Source organism: Caretta caretta, chromosome 1 (assembly GCF_965140235.1).
Source record: "Caretta caretta isolate rCarCar2 chromosome 1, rCarCar1.hap1, whole genome shotgun sequence".
Taxonomy (NCBI): Eukaryota; Metazoa; Chordata; order Testudines; family Cheloniidae; genus Caretta; species Caretta caretta.
This window is the reverse complement of record NC_134206.1, coordinates 165,835,730-165,852,074: the sequence shown is the minus strand read 5'-3', so window position 1 is coordinate 165,852,074 and position 16,345 is coordinate 165,835,730. Positions and strand designations below refer to the sequence as shown.

General features: G+C 45.1%; 1 protein-coding gene across 1 annotated transcript in view; it reads left to right on the top strand.

Moving 5' to 3' along the window:
* The window catches only part of LOC125644210 (trifunctional purine biosynthetic protein adenosine-3), a 40,358-nt gene extending 24,998 nt beyond the window's left edge, over positions 1-15,360 (top strand). Inside the window, 7 exon segments of the mRNA XM_075124315.1 lie at positions 23-175; positions 2,571-2,774; positions 3,778-3,927; positions 10,483-10,616; positions 12,466-12,607; positions 14,213-14,328; positions 15,019-15,360. Coding sequence (XP_074980416.1) covers positions 23-175; positions 2,571-2,774; positions 3,778-3,927; positions 10,483-10,616; positions 12,466-12,607; positions 14,213-14,328; positions 15,019-15,360 — 1,241 coding nt within the window.
* The last annotated feature ends 985 nt before the right edge of the window (positions 15,361-16,345 follow it).

Genomic DNA, 16,345 nt, shown 5'->3' with positions numbered 1-16,345 from the left:
TTGTAAACTTTTATGATCACAGGAGAACTATTGCTAACTCCAACCAAAATCTACAGCAAGGCTCTGTTGCCTGTCCTTCGTTCAGGGCACGTGAAGGCCTTTGCCCCTATCGCTGGTGGGGGGTTACTGGAAAGCATCCCCAGAATCCTACCTGAATCATTTAGTGTATTTTTGGGTAAGTGTAAAAAAACCTTTTCTGTTATAGGTAAATGACATCTAATATAGACCTGTTTTTTTTTTTTTAAAGCCTGGTCTTAAGGAAACTTAGGGTATGTGTATATTCCACAAGCAGAGGGGGAGGGGGCAGGAATCCCAGTTGTGAATCTCGGAGCGAATCTCAGAGCCTGAGGCTACAGATTTGGCCTCATGCTACGGTGCTAAAAGTAGCAGTGTAGACATTTCTACTTGGGCTGAAGCCTGGGCTCTGAGACCTGCCCACCATGCTGGGTATTGGAGCCCAGACTCCTGCCCAAGCAGGAACAGCTACAGTGTTATTTTTAGTGCCATAGCGTGAGCTTGAGTCTGTGGACCCAGGTTCTAAGACTTGCTGCTGTGGGTGTTCTTTTGCAATGTAGACATATCCTTAGAGGTGAAGTACCATAGGTCCACAGCCTCTGGGTGGCTTAATGGGCACAAAGCAGGGGCACGGTCTATAAACATCTTGCTTAAAATGTTTGTTTTATAGTTTTAACAAGTTTCAGCAAAATCTGTAGCTGTTAAGGAGCATCTGTTTCTAGGAGGGGCTAAGAATTCATTAAGATAGCTTCTGCTTCTCAAACTGCGTACTCAGATTGAACGTTAAGCGCTTGGTAAGGGAGTGAAATTGTACACTTTGGGCTACTGTCTATATATATCTAATATAGTGTTCTGGAAAGGCAGTAGCTTCTCGGTTTCCATTACAAGTCTGATCTTGGCCACCAGCCAAAAGTCCACAGAACTGAATGTCAGACAGAAAATTAGCACATAATGTCTGTAGCTGAGAGAAAAATTTCTCTCAGATTTTAAGTAAATTGGACAAAGTATCTATAAATTACAAGATATTAAAAACATAGGTGTTCAGCAGAGTCCACAAAGTCTTCTAACATTCTCTGTCCTTCAGTAGAATGAAAATAGAAAGGAAAGAAATGAAAACGGAGTATAGTTTTCATTTAGTTATGCCCACGATCTAAGATTAGATGATAAAATTCAAATTTTATATAGTTATGTCAGAATGGTGTGTTGGCTCTGTCAGCTTAAAATAGGCCACCAATTGACTACAGGAGACAAACTTTCATTTAAAAAAAGAAAAGTCTCTCTAGTTCTCTTCCTGTGGAGATAAATTTGCAAGGGAGGCTTGTCAATAGAGAAACGGTCTAGCAAAGCTGGAGCTAATTAGACAAGTTTGTAAATTAAGACACTAAAAAAAGGTATTCATCACAGTTAGAATATTCTGTCTAAAATTTTTGCCAGATCTCAGCTTGAGAGTGAACAGTCTGAGATAATTAATTAAAATTAGGTCTGTTGGGTTTCTCTCTATTTGCAATATGGTGCATGGGACCAAGCTTCTGAACTTTACAATCAAGTTTTAAAGGTTACTAAGTGTTCAAATAGGAACATGAGGGCACAGCGGGCTATGACCAACATTGCACTGCTCCTGATGAACCTTGGGAAAATCAGTAGGGTGCTGATAAACTTTACAAAGTATGCTGACTGCTGGCTCAATGGCAGTGCACCAATTCACCCTTCAGTGCACACAATTACCTATCATAAAGTGTATGGCAGTGTTTCCCAAATGGTAGGTCCTGATAGAAAGTTTAGATGAGTCGTGAGGCCCTAGGTAAATATACACTTGTTCCAGCTTGATGTAGAGGGGAGACCTGGGAGGTTGGAAAATGGCCCTGCCCCACGCTGTCACTGCAGCAGTGGCTCCTGTCCTGCAGGGCTGGCCCAGCTCCCCACCCCAAGCATTGAGACCCAGCACAGGGTCACAGCCCCACTCAGGTTTGGCCTGGTTGTCTCTCCCCAAACCCAAGTGACGCTGCATCCCTCCCCGGCCTAGCTCTGTGAGACAGGAGGCACCATGTCAGTGTGGGATGGGCTCGCCCTCTAACCCCCTTTTCCCCACTTCCTGTCCACACAGGGCCAGTATTAGGATTGTGGTACCAGGGTGGAGGTTGCATAAATGTAATGGTGTGTCACAAAGAAAAAAAAAGAAAGAGTGCAGTGGTGGGTTGCTTATTAAAAAGTTTGGGAACCACTGGTCAGTAGCAAACTCCTCTACTCTCTGAATTCAGTCACTTTGAGCCACCTGCACAGCACAAGGCAACCCCTGCACTTTCCACAGTGGATGTAAATGGCCTGGGGCTTGACGTTTCTGACTGATCTGGGACAAATGTCACTTTGCTCTATCACTGTTCATCTACAGCAGTATGTTTTCAATGGGCTGTGCAATGCAGTTCCCATAAGCTTTAATGTGTGTTGCACAGGAAGATAGCTGCCCAATGGTTTTAAAATGTAGAAGATATTATCGATTATACAATGGTTTATATCCAACACTTTTGCCAATCTATAAACATTTCAATCATTTTCAGATGCTTATAGTTGGCGGATACCTGAAATCTTCTCCTGGCTCCAAACAGAGGGGAACCTTTCAGAAGAGGAGATGGCCCGAACGTTTAATTGTGGGATCGGTGCTGTCTTGGTGGCAGACAAGGAGCTGGCTCAGCAAGTTCTGAAGGATGTACAGAGGCATGAGGAAGCCTGGCTGATTGGAAATGTAGTCCCAAGCCACACAGGTTACTGGACCTCTTAACTTGAAATAAGAAAAATGGAATTCCATTCATTAGGGCCTGATCCAAAGTCCACTGAAATAATGAAAAGCCATTAATTGATTTTAAATGGGGTTTGGACCAGGCCCTTAGAGATACCCTATTTAAGCTGTATACCGACACAAAGTAGATCATTAAGGATCTAATCCTGTGAGGTTCTGAGCACTTATTAGGAGACAACATGCTTTCACGTGCACTTCTCCTCCACTCCACACCCTGTAGAACTGGGTCCTTCATTCTGCAGTATAGATCAAGTGAGAAGTAATTTGTTACTAGAGATGAACCTTACTAAGTCAGTGGACAGAAATACCTGAGAAATTGCTTGAAACTTAGGCAAATCTCCCTACAGTGTCTACAGCCATATAGGCACTCCTAATGTTATGGCTGCAATAAAAGAATTATTTCTTTGGGTCATATTTTACCAGCATTTTGACAACAAAACTCCCATATGACGATAGCAATAGTTATTTTGTGCAAAGTTTGAGGGTAGAAGATGGCTACTGTTACATGCTTGTATGTCTGCCAACTGGTAGTTAGATCATCCCCAGTTAGGTGAATCTCCATTAAGTAACTCCATCCACTTAGGTGTGCATGCAGTGAGACTTTCACCAGGCCCTTTATGAGCCGCAAGCTGCAGCTTTAGTAAGGGAGACATGAGGAAGTTTTGGTTCAGTTGAGATCACTTTTAGCATCCCCTGTAGGGCAGCACGAGGTTGGGAGGAAGGGAGGGTAAGATAAATGTTTGATATGGGATGGAAGAGATCTGTTAATACATCTTTACTATTTTAGGTCCCAGTCTTGCAAACTGTTACATGTGAGTAACTTTCCACATGAACTCAATGGGATTAGTTAAGTTATTCACGTCTATATTTCAAATATTGCATAAGTGTTGATGTTAGCATAAATTATCACTGATAGGTTTGCTTAGTTGATTCTAAATGGAAAGGTATTTTGATATTTTACTTTGAAGGATCTTCTCATGTCAAAGTCAAGAATCTCCTTAAAGCCTTGCAGTTAAAGAGATTCCAGTTTCTGCAGAATGCTGCTGATGTGGACAGTCACCTGCATGTCGAGCCCAAAAAAAGCAAAGTGAAAGTAGCTGTTCTCATCTCTGGAACAGGTGAGTTTGCATTTTTCATCGCACACAATGACATCCTAACACATGAAAGGCCAAATTCAGCCCCACTGTAAGCATTTGCATCTCCATTTACTTTACTGAAGTTGTACTTTCTTAAACCAGGGCTGAATTTGACCAAAGGTTAAAAAGATGTTCTGTACTAACCAATGAAAAACATTACTTGTATGTCACAGGGTGGGTGGCCCTTCTATGAGGAGATAAGTCTTAGCCCATCTGTGACACAGTTGACTTGCCATCCCACACTGAGAGAATGAATTAGTCGCATGACAGCCAGTCATGAGACTAAAGCAGCGCTCTGGGAGGGTAGAAAAACGGAGCCCTGTGGACAGCCAATGGGGGACTGCTGGGTGAAGCTACAAGAAGTCTCCTGCAGTGATCCCTGAGGAAGGAACTTGGGGCTGGGTAGAAAGACCCAGCTGGAAGATTTGTTTTCCGTTTTGGGAGAAGGCCAAAAAGGCAGGCCAGGGCTTGTCTTCTCCATTGTCTCCAAGAACAAAGGAAGAGACAGTACCTCAGGGAGGAGGGGCTGTGCCCAGCTTAAGGCTCAGTGAAAGACTTTTTTGTGTGTGTTTGGAACTTTTTGTTAAAACCAGATCCCAGGATGGGCTGTTATTGGACTTGTGAAAGTCTCTTTATTTTGAGTTATTGAGTATCGGAGGGGAAACTGAGGCAGGGGACCACAGAGCCACCCTTGACCACAAGGGAGCATGTGGGAGGCAACTGACCTTGTTGCACACTGCTAATCAACAAATTCTTTAGTCCTTTTCCATTTGAGTGCTTGTTAAAGCAGATAGTATTTTCATGCATCCAAACACTTTGATGAAACATATGAGAGGATGCTAGTAACACATTGTCGCTACCTTGCCAAATCAAATAAAACCCATGTCAATAGTGACCACAAATATTATCTAATGGTTGTTTGGTGAACTGATGTGGTGCTCTGTCTGATTCTCAGTGGACAGAAACCACCACTACCACGCCTGGCACTAGCTGGTCCCCCTACTGTCACTCTCAGGGCTGGTCTCCACTTGAAAAGTAGATCAACCCAGGGCAAATCCTGCTCTTGTCCATGTCTGTCAGGGTCAGACATAGCTGAACCATTATAGTTTTGTTGTGTGGAAAGGGGCAAGATTTGGGGAGTCTGCACCCATTGCATACCAGAGCCCAGCTCAGTGGCATGTCTTGCTGTATCCCGGTACCGGGGAATGGAGCAAGAGTGGATACATAGAGGGGGCATGCAGTAGTGTATGGGGCTGTTGCTGGTATGGGATCCTGAAAGCAGTCTGTGGAGGGACTTAACCCTCATTACCTGTGAGGCAAGGGAAAGAACCCAGTTAGTCCTGCTCTGAACTTGTGGGTAACTAATTGCCTCCTGGCCAGAGGAGGAGTAGTCTTGTAAGTAGACTGAGGGAGGTTAGTTGGGGAGAGACTGCTGAGGAGACAGGCCTTTCTGGCAAGAAAACAAACAAATAAAAAAACCTCACCCCCTATCCCAGGGCTTCAAGTAGGTTGGATACAATGGAGGGAGAATGCTACAGGAGCAAGTTAAGCTTCTGCAGGAGAAGCCCTGTGGTAGGGCCAGTAAGGGAACGACAGTAAAGCCCGATAGGGGCATAAGGGCAATTTTTTGAAGACTCATTTGGATTAGTTTCAGAGGAACAGCCGTGTTAGTCTGTATTCGCAAAAAGAAAAGGAGTACTTGTGGCACCTTAGAGACTAACCAATTTATTTGAGCATGAGCTTTCGTGAGCTACAGCTCACTTCATCAGATGTTTTTGGATTAGTTTGTGCTACCCTAGAAAGAGTTTAGACTCTTATGTGACTTGACTGAAGGGCCAAGTCATACAACAGCCAGAGGGGGGGTTGAGAGAAGATGTGGGCAGAGAGAGGCTAAGGAACTAGCCACTATGGGTGGCAGGGGGTGCAAGAGGCAAAGTCCCCTGCAACACTGCTTCCAAGGCACAAGGGGATGGTGGGACACACACGCAGCCAGAGAGAGACCTAGGGCACGGTGGATTCCTTCCTCTCTGCCCCACCATTAAACTCCCTGAGCCACACCTGGTTCCTTGAGTTGGTGTGTGGAAGGGGTGTGTTTATCCCTTAAGGCCTGACCGTAAGCAAACAATTCTTAAAAACTGTTTCTAAAAATAGTATGTGCATGAGATACAGCAGCCCTGTGACTGTGGTTAGTTCACACAGAGTTTACCTCTTTTAATATAAAAGTTTATTGGATTGTTTCATGTTCATGTGTCTGAAGTGGAGAGTATAATCCTTTCAGACAGAAATAATGCTTTAGATGCTGAACAGTACTTAGCACACCACAAGGCCTTGATCTCTTAGGGGCTTCTGGGAACTCCAGTAATGTATGTATGAAGTGGTGATGTATGTGGAGCCAAGACAATGCTGGTGCATTAAAATACATAGATAATATAGAGAAGTGGCCATATTTTTTAGTAGGCATCATTTACTGCACCTGTAAAACTTACATGCGCAAACAACTATGTATAAGCGGACATTTACATGCACAAAAAGGAACTGATGCATCCAAATAGGACACTTACCTGAACCAGGCACTGTCAGCATGTATGAATGTGGCTTGTTCTGTGTGGAAATGGATGTGCCTACACAAATGTTGTGGGCTTAATAATGGCAGCCCATGGAAATGTTGAACATAGTTTATTTTGTGGACCCCAAAGACATAATTTGTTGTATTAAGTTGTTAAGATTTGTGTTCATAGTTCCTATCTCTTTGTAACAGATATTCTTTTTTGAGTCGTGTCCCTATGGGTGCTTCAGGTGTGCATGTGCCTCTCAAACCTTTGATCAGAGATTAAGTGTGGGCAGTGTGCGTTTAGCCTATGCATGCACCCCATGCCTCCTCATGCTAGACACCGAGGCTATTTTGGGATGCGCTCAGTTACTTCTCAACCACCCTGGCCTGAGATAGATCCTTAGCATGTCAGCCTTAAGCGTGCTTCAGCTGTCTTTTATTGTACTTTTCTATAGTTTTGTTACTATCAGTTAGTCGTTAATAATTGTTATAGTTAGTTGGGTAGAGATAAGTGGTGAGAGGTGTGTTTTGCTCCTCTCTCCCCCCTCAGAGAGACTTATTTTTCCTGGCAGGGCATACCTGGCTTGCCACACTTCAAATACTGTCTCTCTTGCAAAGAGGCTACACCTGTTAGAGACAGCCACTCGAAGTGTATCCATTGCTTGGGGGAGTCCCACCTCTCCCAGAAGTTCAACGTCTGCCTGGCCCTCAAGTCCAGGGCAAGGAAGAGCAGGGAGAATGAACTGAGACTGTTGCGGATGGAACACTCCCTTTGGCCAGCTTCTGAGTCAAGTCAGGAGACACCCCCTGCCCTGTACATCTGTCTCTGGACAGATCCAGTGTCCTTCAACCACAGCACAGCCTTCCCTTAATAAGGGGAAGACATTGGAGGCTTCAGGGAAGACCTCTAAAAAGAGGGGCATGGAGGCTCATCTTAAGAACCCAGCTCCAAAAAAGCCCAGGTACCCACCAAGGTCTACAGTCTCAGAAGCCTCAACCTCTTGACTCTGCACCATTGAGTTGAAGGACCTCTCCTCCAGTTCTGGCTGGGCTGGAAGGACTTGGAGCTTGAAGAAGAGATACTGCTCCAACAGGGTCTCTGTACCCACCAGTAGAGACAAGGAGGGCAAGTGTAAGCGCTTCAGATTGGCACTGTCTGGCTGTTGGTACCTACCCATTTGGCACTTCAGTACTGAACGAGCAACTACACCAGACATCATCTGTGCATACGTCCGTATAATCACCATCAATAGCACCCTTGGCTTTGGCTACCATGTCTTCACCTACTGCATCAGCACTGATCTTCTACTTGCTTGTAATGGATGAACTGGAGGCTTCACTCATAGGTACTGAGAATCTCTGTATACCAAGACCCTGATCTCCAGACCACCATCCTCCAGTACCGCAGGACTCTTCAGCCTTTTCTGCGGGTGCTCTTTCACTGGATGATATTGAGGATGAAGGAGACTTCTGGTTCGTCTCTTCTCTCTCTGTTCAGGATTCTCCAACATATCCTTTCAGGAACCCATTCTTTGACAGCCACAAGGATGTTTGCACTTGTCATAAAGGGTGGTGGAACCAACCCTGCATGCCACCCCACTCCCATATGGGACCTCCAATGGCCATACTGGGACCCTGGGCTGCATATTGGTGGCAACTCACTGGACCACCAGTACCACCTCATAAGAGGCCACAACTCTACATTCCTCTCCTCCCCTACTAGCCCGCAACCCCTAGGAGGAGACATTGAAGGAGCAGAAGGCAGGGGGGAGGCCATTCCTGAAACGCCTATTTCAGTGATGCTGGTTCTGGTGGGACCCAATTGAGAGTGCCAATGCAAGACAAATTGCTTAAAGCACAGGACAGTTACAGCCCAAGGCTTGGGTTTTTCCGCCTCTAAGGCAAACCAAACCAGCCAGACAGAGAGGACTTTGGTTTTATGGTTTTACCCCACTGGCTAACCACAAGTCACACAAGCAATTCCCTTAGACACTGCAGTTTCCCAGTATCACCACCAGTGCCACTCGTTATGGGGACAAATGGTTATGAAAACCAATACCCCAGTAAAAGAAAAAAGGTTCTCTTGATCCCAAAGGACCAAGCCCCAGACCCAGGTCAATATACAAATTAGATCTTACCCACAAATCATGCTGTTGCCAATCCTTTAGAATTTAAAATCTAAAGGTTTATTCATAAGAGGAAAAAAGATATAGATGAAAGCTAGAATTTGTTAAATAGAATCAATTACACACTCATTTACCTTCTGAGACCTCCATTTGAACCTGAGGTGACCTGTTCTCTGTTCCATTTATCTATGAAGAGGGCCTTTTTAGTAGCCATCAGGTCAGCCTGTGAGATTGGGGAGATTGGAGCTTTGATGGCAGGTGTCCCCCCCGCCCCCATGGTATTCAAGGACAAAGTGTCTTTACGTCCACATCCTAAATTCTTACCCAAGGTTCTGTTGGAATTCCACTTTAACCAATCCATTCATCTACCAGTATCTGTTACAAAGCCACAGTTCTCTGCAGGAGTCCTGTTTTCATGCACTAGATGTTAGAAGGGCATTGGCTTTCTGTTTAGATATGACCAAGCAACCTCAAAAGTCACGTAGGCTCTTCATCTCCTTCGCAGATAGATCCAAGGGGTCCACGAGCCCTGGTTAGATTATTGAGGTTAATATCTGGATGTATTATTGCTTGTTATGATGCAGGCATTCATCCCTCAAAGTGTGATAGCTAAGGCTATGTTTTAGTCACGGGTATTTTTAGTAAAAGTCATGGACAGGTCATGGGCAGTAAACAAAAATTCATGGCCCATGACCTGTCCATGACTTGTACTATATATCCCTGACTAAATCTTGGGGGAGGGGAGGGGAGGGTGGCCTGGGGGCTCTGCGTGCTGCCTCTGCCCTGAGTGCTGGCCCCGCAGCTCCCATTGGCTGGGAACCACAGCCAGTGGGAGCTGCAGGGGATGCGCCTGCAGGTGGAGGCAGTGCGCAGAGCTGCCTGGCTGTGCCTCTGGCTAGGAGCTGAGCAATGTCCCTGCTTCCAGGGAGCCCCCCAAGTAAGTGGTACCCAGAACCCTCACCCTCACCCTCTCCCGTGCCCCAACCCCCATCCCGGAGCCCCCTCCCACACCCAAACTCTTGCTGCTGCTGCGGGAGAGGAGCTCGGTGGCCTGAGACTGCCCCAGCAGTGGCCGATGCAGCTTGTCCAGGGGCTGCCTGAGCTGCTCAGGTGGCTCCTGGCTAGCTGCACTGGCCACTGCAGAAGTCCTGGAGGTCCCAGAAAGTCACAGCATCCACGACCTCTGTGACAAACTCACAGCCTTAGTGATAGCACATTCGACCAGATCATAAGCAACATCCGAAGCGTTACTTTAGAACATGCCAGTATCTGAGATATGTAGGGCTGCTACATGGGCTTCAGTACACACGTTTTTTTGAAACATTACGCTTTAATCCATGCTGCCAGAGCTGGTGTGGCACTTGGTACTACAGTAATCTCTTCAGTTCTAGACTTCGTGCCAAAGCTCCCTCTTCCCACTGGAGATACTGCTTGGAAGTCACCTGAAGTGGAGAACCCATAGGGAGACTGCTTGAAGAAGAGGTTACTCACTTTGTGCAGTAACTGCGGCTCTTTGAGACGTGTCCCCCTATTGGTGCTCCACTACCTGCCCTCTTCCTCGTTTGCTTCAGACTGTTCCATATGGGACATTCGGGTGCAGAAGGAACTGAGGGTGGTTTGCCCATGCAACCCCATATAGCCTCAGTGTATGGCACGAGGAGGCATAGGGCATGTGTGTGGGCCAAATGGACCACTGCTAATGGAAATCTCTGATCAAGGGCTCAAGAGGCGCATGCGCACCAGAAGTGTAGCACCCCTAGGGGCACACATCTCAGAGAACATTAGTTAATGCACAAAGTGAGTAAAGTCTTCTTCAGCCTCCTGTTTATAAGACTACTTGTTCTTCTCTTTTAATTTGAGGTACAAACCTTGCAGCACTTATTGCATATGCAAAAGAACCAGCAAGCTGTGCACAGATAGCTCTTGTCATCTCTAACAAGTCTGGAGACGTGGAAGAATTGAGAAATGCAGCCCGGGCTGGGATTCCCACCAGGGTAAGGACATCCATTTCCTTTCAATCACCAGAGAAACAGCTACTGCTTTTACAAATCTGGAATAAGTTTTCTATAATAATTCTTGCCCCACATTTATTTAAACTTTTTTATGTTAAGTTGTTAGCCAAGTATAACACAATGACATCAGATAACTAAGATCAAATCCAAAATCATGAAGGACCTGATCCAATGCTCATTGAAATCTGTGGAAATCTTTCCATTAACGTCAATGGGCATTAAGACCCCAATTCAGTAAAGGATTGAAGTGTGTGCATTGAAATCAGTGGGACTTCAGATGTGTGCTTGCTTTGCTGAGACCCATGCAGCTTACACCTTTAACTGCAAAGAGGAAGAAGAAATCAATAAAATGTCATTTTTTTGGACCATATGTGCACACTTTCCCTTCCAATGCTGCATTTATCCATCCGCTTCTTGAGCATGTAGTGAATATCGGCATAAGAAGACCTATCTCTCACACCGTTCCCAATTACTTTCAATAGCAAAGTGAGTCTGATTCTGTTACTATTATTCAGATTAAGTAGAACCTCACTGCCCAAGGAGTCCCATTGAGTTCAATTGCATACCATAGGCATACAATAGAAAAAGAATTACACACATTGAGAACAGTGATACCATCTAGAGACTTCTGTCTTAAAACAGTGAGCCAAAAACATGTTCTTATAATAATATTTAAGATCCTGAACCATTCTCTGTTCATAGGGCTGTGGTCAGACAGTAATGAAGGACAAAGTAGCATTTAGTGGTTCTCCCATGCATCTGAAAGTTTGAGCTAGCTCCCCCAAACGGTTAAACTGGAGGCTCATTAAATTTTCTCCAGCAGTATATAGGCTCATATCTGAAAACGTGTTAAGGGCCTTCAAAAGGTTTTCATGGGGAAGAGGAACACTGCTCCATCACCTATATTGTTGAAAGTCGTCTTGAATGGAATTGAAACACTTCCCTTGGGTATCTGGGTTTTGGTCTGGAGTAGGGAAGAACAAAAACTTTGCTCATCTTACACACAATGTCTGATCAGTCCAGTGTCTTTTAAAATAAACTCCCTGTTGCACAAGTCAATGACTGTAAAAATTACGGTGCTGCTTTTGGTGAAACCATATTGTTTTAAAGTAAATCCATTCACTTTATACGCATTCTTTATGTGCATCTGGATTCAGGATAGGAGTAAGAACTTTGTCAATCATATCTTCTCACATGAAAAAATCACTAGAAAACACCCTTTTAAGGAATACTGCTGAACTGGCTGGCAGGTGAACTTCAATGATGCTATAGATCAGAGATTGGCAACCTTTGGCACGCGGCCTGCCAGGGTAAGCCCCCTGGCGGGCCAGGCCGGTTTGTTTATCTGCTGTGTCCACAGGTTCTGCGGTTCGCCGCGTCCACAGGTTCTGCGGTTCGCCGCGTCCACAGGTTCTGCGGTTCGCCGCGTCCACAGGTTCTGCGGTTCGCCGCGTCCACAGGTTCTGCGGTTCGCCGCGTCCACAGGTTCTGCGGTTCGCCGCATCCACAGGTTCTGCGGTTCGCCGCTCCAGGCCAATGTGGGCTGCGGGAAGCGGCAGCCCGCCCCGTAGTCCCCTGGCGGGCCACGGGCCAAAGGTTGCCGATCCCTGCTATAGATCTTTCCCATTTCTGCTTCCTGTGATTCTGTGAATTGCAAACACAGATTGATAGTACACATGAGCACTAGCAAGGCTATAATAACTTATTTTAAAATACTGGTATATTTTGGCATGAGCTTATTTTGATTTTCCTTTGTTCTCAAAGTAGTTACCCTCATTCTTACACACTGAGTTACTTTAGTGTTTTGGATTTGGTTGTTTTAATATTTTAGGTAGTTGACCATAAATTATATGGAAGCCGCTCTGAATTTGACTGCACAATTGACAGAGTCCTTGAAGAATTCTCTGTTGAACTGATCTGTCTCGCAGGATTTATGAGAATTTTATCCAGTGCTTTTATCAGAAAGTGGAATGGTAAGAAACCAGAATAAACAATTGTTAGCAATAGCTGTAAAAGAGGCATGAAAAATATCAATGCTTGGGGCCCATTCAGGAGCCTTGGGGCCTATCCAGTATCGCACACCATTACCACTACAGGGGAAGATTCTAATGCCTTTTGTCATATGGAGTAGCACAGTCTTCTGTATACAGTTGTATTTAAATCAGTGGGGAGTATTTTATGCTTTCATTCATGTAATTCATTCACTCAAATCAATGGGACTATGCAAAGGGTAAGATACTACACAAAGAGCTAAGTTGCACCCTGGGTATTGGGGTGGCAGGAGGGCAAAGAGGTATCCTGCATCATTGTAGCAGCAAAGGAAGGAAAGCAGGGTCTCCAGAGTCACTAAACTCCTCCCACCCCATGCAGGTGGGGGAAAAGGACTGGGGAGCAGGTGGAGGATTGGTTCTGTTCACTGCAATGCACCTGGTGGCATAGCTGTGCCAGTGTGTCAAGGGGCACATGCTGTGCTGGGTATAGACCTGGGGCAGTTACTCCTTCCCAAGAATAGCAGAGGAACTGAGAGTGGGACTGAATTCTCAAGTCCCTCCTGAGCTGCTCTATGAGCAGCAGAACAGTGCACTGCCCCTTACTCTGGGCTTGAGGTAAAAACATGATGGAGCCTAGAGTGAATAAGGCTATTAGAATCTGACCCACAGGGTATATCTACACTGCAACAAAAGACTTGTGGCACAGCCGTGGCTGGCCTAGGTCATCTGACTCAGACTGTGGGGCAAAAAATAGCATTGTAGATGTTTGGGCTTGGGCTGGAGGCCAGGCTCTGAGATCCTCCTCCTCGGGGGTTTTTGGAGTCTGGGCTCCAGCCTGAGCCTGAAAGTCTATACTGCTATTTTTAGGCCCACGATCCTGAATCAATTGATCCAGGCTCTGAGACTTAGTTCCATGGGGTTCTTACTGCAGTGGAGACGTACCCACAGAGGCCAAGTTTCCAGTCACAGATGCGTCCGCCCAGCAGGGGCTGGGAATGCACACTCTTGAGCCGTGGAACCCTCTGTCCTGTTAACAATGGCCCAATTCCTGAGGCCTCAGTGAGAGTTTACTCACTTTTTATTCAGACCTTACTCAGACAACCAACTCCCCCCGTCCGCACAGGGAGTGATCTGTGTCACACTTTCCCATCTCTGTCTGCACTGGTACAATAGCAACCCTGCAGAGCGGGGTCTCTCTTTCCCAGCTCCCCTTATGCACAGAGTTGAGAGCTGGGTATGCAACTTAGGGGGTAGAGGGAACCTTATGACCCCTTCCTCCTATCTGTGGCCATGGAGGACAAGTGACTGCAGCAGCTGCTGTACTTCGTTATCCTTGTCCCTGGAAATGTAATATTTCCTAAACTTTTCCCTTAGATCTGGCCCTTCTTAGCCCCACCATCTATGCTTTTGCATTTTAACCCTCGTGCACCCTTAGTAAGTTCTGATTGCTGTTTGGAGCCTTCCAGATTGTTGAATGACACCTGGTGCTATGAGCTCTTGCCGACAAATGTTTTATTACTTGACTACCATCTATGATTTTTATTTTAAAAGAACTTCAGCTTAATTTTTTTTTTAAATGATTTTTAGGAAAAATTTTGAACATTTGTCCATCACTATTACCTTCAGTCAAAGGGAGAAATGCCCATAAGCAGGTGCTACAAGCAGGAGTCAAAGTCACTGGCTGTACGGTACATTTTGTACTTGTAAGTATTCTTCTGCCTCTAAGAATTATTCTAACTCTAGGCAAATGATTATTGTATCACAATAACAAATGCATAAATGTGATCCAGATAACATGAGTGTAATGAACTTGGACCTGGAAATACTGGAATTATTACCAATAAACTAGGAAGAGTTGGAAGTTAAATTTCTGTGGGAAGAATAGCTTATGAATAGGAATGTGCAAAAATGGGCCCCAGTCCATTAAAGACCCAATGCATGCTTTACCCAATGCATGTGAATAATCCCACTGTTGCCCTTCCCAAGTGATCCATCCCTTTCAATTGCCTTATTTCTATTGGCCTGTTCTCATTCCCTCCCTCACCCTTCTTCCCTTCACAATAAAAGCTTGTCCCAGTCTTTTCTATCCTGAAAAACTGTCCATCAACTATCTTTTTGCACCTCCAACTTAATCCCCCCCCATTTCTCCCTTTTATCCCCACTCATTGAATGTGTGGTCTGCAACTGATGCATTGAATCCTTCTCCTCCATCCCTTCAGTCTCCCTTCTGCCATCTTCACACTACTGAAAATGTTCTCACTAAGGTGCCTAGTGACCTCTTCTTGGTCAAATCTCAAGGCCTCTACACCATCCACATCCTCCACATAGACCTTTCTGCTACTTTGGATGCTGTCAGCCATCTTCTAACAGATTTATAAATATCTCCCACTTAGGAGGAAGCTAATACAGGAGCAATAATTCTCCAGGAACCTGTCTCTGTGAACACAGATGATACCGAGGAGACCTTGTTGGAAAGAGTGAAAGAAGCAGAGTGCCGAGCCTTTCCCGTTGCCTTGCAGCTGGTGGCCAGTGGAGTGGTGCGACTAGGAGCAGATGGTAAAACCTGCTGGAAACAAGGAACCCATAGCTTGACTCATTATGAAAAGCAAGATTGCATTTCCTCCAGTACTACGCTCTAGCCACAACAGTACAATAGGAAAAGGAGTGCTTGTGGCACCTTAGAGACTAACCAAGGTGCCACAAATACTCCTTTTCTTTCTGCGAATACAGACTAACACAGCTGCTACTCTGAAACAGTACAATAGGCTTCATTCAAATGAATGAACGTTCTACTCATTGCTCACTGGTTTTTCTCTGTCTGTTGTTTCTTCTGTCCTGATTTCAGGCAGACCAGTTTCATATCTTTCCTTTACAACCGGGATATATCTCCCCCAATCTAAAGTTTGTTACAGCTCCTTTGTTAAATCAGTGTTGGAATCTAAATTACCACCTCACATGTTGGGTTCCTGCATGTTCAGCTGTTTGTTAAAGGTGTGTGTGTATATGTGTGTGAGTGTGTATGTATGTGTGTATATATATGTATATGTATATATATATACATAAAGCAAAGAATTTAAGGTGTGAAAATAACAATGGTTTATAAGGGAAATCTAGATGAATTCTGTTAAATACCAGTTTTGTCAGCATCTCCTTTTGATTGTTAATCTGATTCCAGAAAACCATGAGCTTCACAAATCAGCCCTATATGAATTGGGGCAAGCTACTGCTAAGCATTCTACCCCAAGCGTGGATCCAGTCAGATAATTCGGTCCCTACTTGACAGGTAAGGGAGATGGAAAAAAATTAGGCAACTTCTTAGGGGAAAAGTGCTAATTTTGTAGAAGGAGGTTGGTGTCTCTGTGAGTATTCTCCCCCTTTCATCGCCATAGTTGGAGGCTCCTGGGTGTGTGTCTGTCTTCTCCCTAGTGGGTCTGTAGCTCTATGTGATGGGAAGTGAGCCTGGTTGTTATGGCAGAGAAGGAGAAAAGAAGTGTTAGTTTGATCAGTGATCCACTCCATCTGCCTGTGATGTCAGAGCCAAAAATTAGCACAACTAGGTTTAGACATTAGTCATGTTTCTAGAATTAGGATCCAAGCTAGTGGTACTAGCAGTTCCTGGGACCCTGCTCTAAAATAGGTAGAAATGCAGCCAAAAAGTTGGAAGTGCCCAATTTTATGGAAAACCTTGAATTGTGTTTTCTGCAAAATTACCTAAGGCCC